This window comes from Anopheles nili, unplaced genomic scaffold, assembly GCF_943737925.1.
Source record: "Anopheles nili unplaced genomic scaffold, idAnoNiliSN_F5_01 scaffold_130, whole genome shotgun sequence".
Lineage (NCBI taxonomy): Eukaryota > Metazoa > Arthropoda > Insecta > Diptera > Culicidae > Anopheles > Anopheles nili.
Window position 1 is genome coordinate 30868 of NW_026525531.1, and position 6003 is coordinate 36870.

General features: G+C 31.6%; 1 protein-coding gene across 1 annotated transcript in view; it reads right to left on the reverse strand.

The window, feature by feature from the left end:
* The window catches only part of LOC128730042 (uncharacterized), a 40528-nt gene that overhangs the window by 22663 nt on the left and 11862 nt on the right, over positions 1 to 6003 (reverse strand). Inside the window, exons 3-4 of the mRNA XM_053823118.1 lie at positions 2521 to 2623; positions 1653 to 1872 (exon numbers count right to left, since the gene is read on the reverse strand). Coding sequence (XP_053679093.1) covers positions 1653 to 1872; positions 2521 to 2623 — 323 coding nt within the window. The remainder of the gene's footprint in view (positions 1 to 1652; positions 1873 to 2520; positions 2624 to 6003) is intronic.

Genomic DNA, 6003 nt, shown 5'->3' on the forward strand with positions numbered 1-6003 from the left:
TCACAATTGAGCACGTTGTAATGGCATGGCCTACCTTGCTATGCTTAGCCAAGGCTTTCATGACTTTTAATCACTCGTCATTCCTGCGTACGGGAGGGGCTCAGGCGAGATTCGATCCCAATACTATCGTGTGTTTGTGACGCACGCTTACGCTTCGGCTATCGAGCTCCCCCATTATTAAACTATATATTTATTATATTTGAGAATAATAGCTGTTCTTAATATTTAAAAATTGCGTTTTAAGATCAAGCGTTTTTGCCATCACCCAAAAATGGGTGACATGGCATATGGACCCAAGATGTTAATGTGAAAAATTAAAAAGTTTTATCCAATGCACGGTGTACCGGAATCTTAAAGATAGAAAGATAGCCGAAGCGTTAGTGCATGCATATATATGTATGTATATATATATATATATATATATATATATATATATATATATATATATATATATATATATATATATATATATATATATATATATCAATATGTAAATATATGTATATATATATATATATATATATATATATATATATATATATATATATATATATATATATATATATATATATATATATATATATATATTTACATATTTATATATATATATATATATATATATATATATATATATATATATATATATATATATATATATATATATATATATATATGTATATATATATATATATATATATATATATATATATATATATATATATATATATATATATATATATATATATATATATAAATATATAAATATATATATATATATATATATATATATATATATATATATATATATATATATATATATATATATATATATATATATATACATATATATAAATTCATAAATTGCTCAACAACCAGTGTACGGTCTAGGCCTGCCATCTTAAGCTAAGACTAGGTTTTCTAGTAATTTTCATGTCGGTGAATAGTCGGCCCTGCGTATGGGAGAGTTGAGATTTAAACCTGAAACCGTCTTTTGTTTGTGTTGAAACATGGTTTCAATAAGCTTGAACCAATCAACAAAAAGGTTGATTGCAGCAGAAAGATACTTTCTTCAGGATGAAGTCACACAAGCGGAAATCATAGATTCTATTACTTATTACCACGAAATCCGCCGACAATAGGTACCTAATATTGCGCAATATAATTGCATTATACCATTTGATGTTGCATGGCAACCCAATTTCAAGGCGGATTACGTTGCCTGTATATTGGTACTTCATCTTTGTTTATTAGTTCTTCATCTTTTTAGTAGTAACCATTTGATGAAGAAGTTAAATTTATCAAAAAGCATATTAATACATGGGAATGTTGCAATGCGGAAATACATGGAAGTGAAAATCAATGTAGTGAAATCAAAGGAATGGAGGACGAAAGCGATGAAAATTAAACGTTCCAAAATATTTGTAAAACTTGACTAAGAAAAAGTATCTTTCGTTTTCAAAAATATGCCTCTGTTTGACTAAATCATTATCAATTATATGGAAGATTTATTTACGGGACAAATATGTATTCCAGTCTATTTAAAATTTTAAATGATGTTGGACAAGAACCAAAAGTCTTAGGATTCATATTTGCGGTCTAATAAAAATTTGATGTTAACACATTTTAAGTAAAAACAAAAATTGTATGCTTACCATTAACGTGCAGGTTGTAAATAATAACTTTAGGGGGATGCGTCGATATCTGACATTCATAAATTCCTTCATCGTTTTTGTTAGCGTGCGATATCCTTAGACGCCAATTGTTGGGATACTGGAATTCGATTTGATATCTAGGATCACCAGAATAGGTCTGTTTTCCAACAGTGAGTAGTTGTAAGGCAGTATCACCACTTTTTCGTCGAACCCATGACACCTTCATTAAAGTAAGAAAGCAGAAATTAAAACAAAAATTAATATAGCATGCTTGAAGTGAATAGTTGAATCAGCAAATTAAATTCTGCTCGTGTAGGTATCGTTGTATGATAAAATTGTTTTCTTTGTTATTATTATGTGAGTTTTGTTTTGCATGTGTAAAAGGCTACATCACTAACACTTTAGAATTTTCCAAGTTTAGAATTTATGTTTATAATTTTCCAAAACTATATTGTTCTATTAAAAAAGTATCTTACAATAAGTACATGTTACATAAGTAGAACGTGATTACAAGTTGCTCTGTTGTTGCATATAAATATAAATGAATATTCATAGAATGCTGATTATTACTTATACAAAACGCTATAACGTTATCTTGCGTTAGGTATGTTGTTTATGCATTACTAGAAGCCTAATTATTGAACTTGAATAGGAAGATACATATGATTATGACTAAAAAACTAATTATTAATTTTAGTTCATGCTTCAAATAATACTGTAATAATAAGATGGCTTTGTCAGTTGTTTGAATATGTTTTGTATGAATAAAGATGTTAAAGTAAGATGACTCACAATCTAATACTAAACAAAAAAATCACTATGTAAAATATATACTAAAGATCATTGCTAGCTGAGTTATCTAACTTACCGTTTTATCCTGCAATAAACTTATTCTACAGCTTAAGTAGAGGGTGTCAGCGTTCTGTACCGTAATGTTCGTAACATTATCTGTTTCAAAGTGTGGTCCGTATCTGTTAATTGGAAGTAAAAAAACGATTTTTTAGCCTAAACTACAGCTGATAAAGTTTAGTAAAAAAAATGGAAGCACAAAAAATAAGATCAATTTGTATATATAATATGTAGCTCAGAATTATTTTAAACTAGCTGATAAACCCATTTTTACGTATACTGGTGTAGTTCAATTTTTGGTGTGTATATCCCTTTTTCTCATTTAGTTGTATCGATTGTTTTTACGTGATTTCTAACTTCGTCTTTCAAGCTTTTCTATTTATTTAAATTCATCTTTCTCTGTTGACCTTGACACATCTTATTCAATTGGCTATACCTTGCTTCTTCAAACTGTCCTGCACTCCTTTTTTAACAAATCTACCGTTTAAACCATCTTAGCTATCAAGGAAAGGATTATATATCAAATCTTTTCTTCTCTTTTTGTTTCACAGCTACCATTTCTCTTCATAATCTTTGCTTCGTATGATCAACCCGTTCTTACCAAAAATTTTCTCCCTAATCTTTCGTATATTTCACGTCATGAATTTAGTAAAACCTATTTTTTATGCCTAGTGTTTTCCGCTTAAACTCTTTCGAAAATCCTTTTTTTTACTACCATTTTTCTTGGATGCGTCATAACAATTTAATTGCATAACAATGAGGAAAAGTAGCATGTGGTTCCATTTTGAGCATGTATGACGATCAAATTCTTTCTACTTTTCTATCTCATATTCTTATTTTGTCACTGATGTTGCCTGCAAACAATTTTCCATTTCTTTTATACGGCATCTGTATGGATGTTACTTTCAAAAGGCCATTCCATGTTCGTAAACGTTACGCTCTAAAATCCATATATAAATTTATTACACCAACCACATTTCCAACGTAACTCAACACAATTTAAAATTGAATCTTATTTAATAAGGGCATAGCGTTATGTACAACAATATGTTGAAAAATATTTTACACTTTTAAATTGTGACATGCGTGGAGTGAAGAAGAGTTGAGTTTCTTATTGCAGTTTAGTGTCTAAATAAACGGCAGAAGAGAGGAAAGTTGCAGAAAATTGAACTGTTTGTTGGCGTCTTTACATTTTTGTGAATTACTTTTATTCTGGAAATGGAAATTCCTTTCCCGTCCATAATGTAAGAGTTACTCGTTAGAAAGAATAAGCAAATAACATTTGTATCGATGAGCGATTTTTGAACATTCCAGTAAATAAGGGTTGCATACCGCTGTTTCCGCATTGGAGAATATGATATTTTACTACTTGTTGCATACACTGTGTTAAGGCGTACATGAAAAGTTGTTGTTAAATTAGACGATATTTGTTATTTTGGGCATTTTTTATTCCAATTTTCCGAATAGATATTGTATGCCCCCCACCAATTTGCTTCCACCCGGGAGAGCTGCAACGTCACCATTCTAATTTTTCAGTAAATATGGACATTTTAAGGAATTTGCCTCATTTCATTCAAACCGAACATGATTGCTATGCTTGACCATATTTTCCAATACTCTAATAGGAAGAGCTCGTATGGGAGCTCTTTTTTTAAATTTTGTGTAAAAAGAATCATCCTCACCTAAAATCATCCGGACCAAGCTTTATTGCTATGACTGAATTATTTTCTTGGTAATACAGACAGGAGGTTCTTTGGAAACCTCCCTTTGTTTCCCACTGGCGTAAATAAATCTTCGTCGCGTTATGAATAGGAAGAAGCATTTGTAGCGTGTTTCAATTGAATTGGAAACCATATGTATTTTTCAATAACTTTTCTGTGTTTGGTAGAGGGAGAAGGACAACCATTTGATTATCCGCTTGTAGAACAGAAATTTTGAAAGTCTTTATATTAGGTGATCAAATTTTAGTTGATTTCGACGACATATGTACTTCAAAGTGATATTTTATGATGAAAAGATATACCAAACCGGGAAACTTATACTTCATCACATATTGTATAGAGAATTTTAAGAAATGCATACGCAATATTTAGGTTAAATCAATGTCATTTGTATTCAACGATTTTCAATTACTGTGAAAGGGAATGTATGGAAGACCCCCAACTGTTTTATCCACTGAGGGGGCAGGAGGGTTAGGCTTTTTACAAACGGATTTAAAAAAATATGTTCAGACAAATTGGTCATCGTTTGAATTTTGTATAGCCAATAACAGACTTACATATTATTTCATAATAAGGGCAGCGAATGGTATAGAAGATGCCCGTTTTTTCGTCGGGGTAACTGAAGCTTTAGTTTTTGCTCGAAAAGTTAAAAGAATCATGTTTGTCGAATTGCGGATATTTCGGTCTTCATTTGTATTTTGCCCCCTTTTTTGTGGTTGTGTTTTTGTGTTGTATTTCTGCCCCCTTTTTTGTGGTAGTATAGAAGCCCTTCCTTTTTTCTTGATCGAGGCTGCCGAAACTTTTGATTCTTTTGCAAAATATAAATAGATGCATTTTTGCTAAATTTCGACCAGATCTGTGTTTTGTATTTTTAAGTGAATAATATTGCCTTCTTTGATAGGGGGTTGTATGGGAGCCCCCATTTGTTCCCCACCGAAGTATCTAATGATTTAGAATCTATTATAAAATTGAAAAAGATACATGCATCCCGAATTTTAGTCAAACCGGTGGTTTTTTGTATTGTTTAGTAATTATTATAGATTTGTTAGACTGAGAGAGTTTGTATGGGAGCCCCCCTTTTTATCTCACGGGGGTGGATGAAGCTTTGAATACTTTTGCCGAATGCAAAAAGAAACATGTTTGCTGAATTTCAGCCAAATTTCATATCATTTATGGATTTGAGCGCATAGAATTCACTTTGGGAATGGGGGGGGGGGGGGGGGGGAGAGGGGTTGTATGAAACATCTATGTACCAAAATTCAGCCAAATCGAGCGTCATCTATAATTTTAAGCGGATAATATTCATTTTTTGAAGGGGGGGGTTTGTATGGGAGCCCACCTTTGTTCCCCATTGAGATGGCTCGAATTTTCCGAGTATTAGTTTTTAGTAATGAAACGTTTATGCATCAAATTTCAGCTAAATCGGGCATCACCTATAATTTTAAGCGGATAATATCCACTTTTTGGAGGGGGGGTTGTATGGGAGCCCCCCTTTGTTGTTCATTGAGGAGGTTGAAATTTTACTAGTATAAGTTTTAAGTAATGAAACGTCTATGCACCAAATTTCAACCAAATCGGACATCATATGTATTTTTAAATGAATAGTCGCGAATTGGGGTTGTATGGGAGCCCCTCTTGTGGGAGGCTCTAAAAAAATAAAAAAATCTAATGCCTAAATCCGAGACCATCATACACCTATGTACCAAGTTTGGTGCAAATCGGTTCAGTGGAAGCCCCATTGAAGCGCGCGCATTGGCATATATATATATATATATATATAT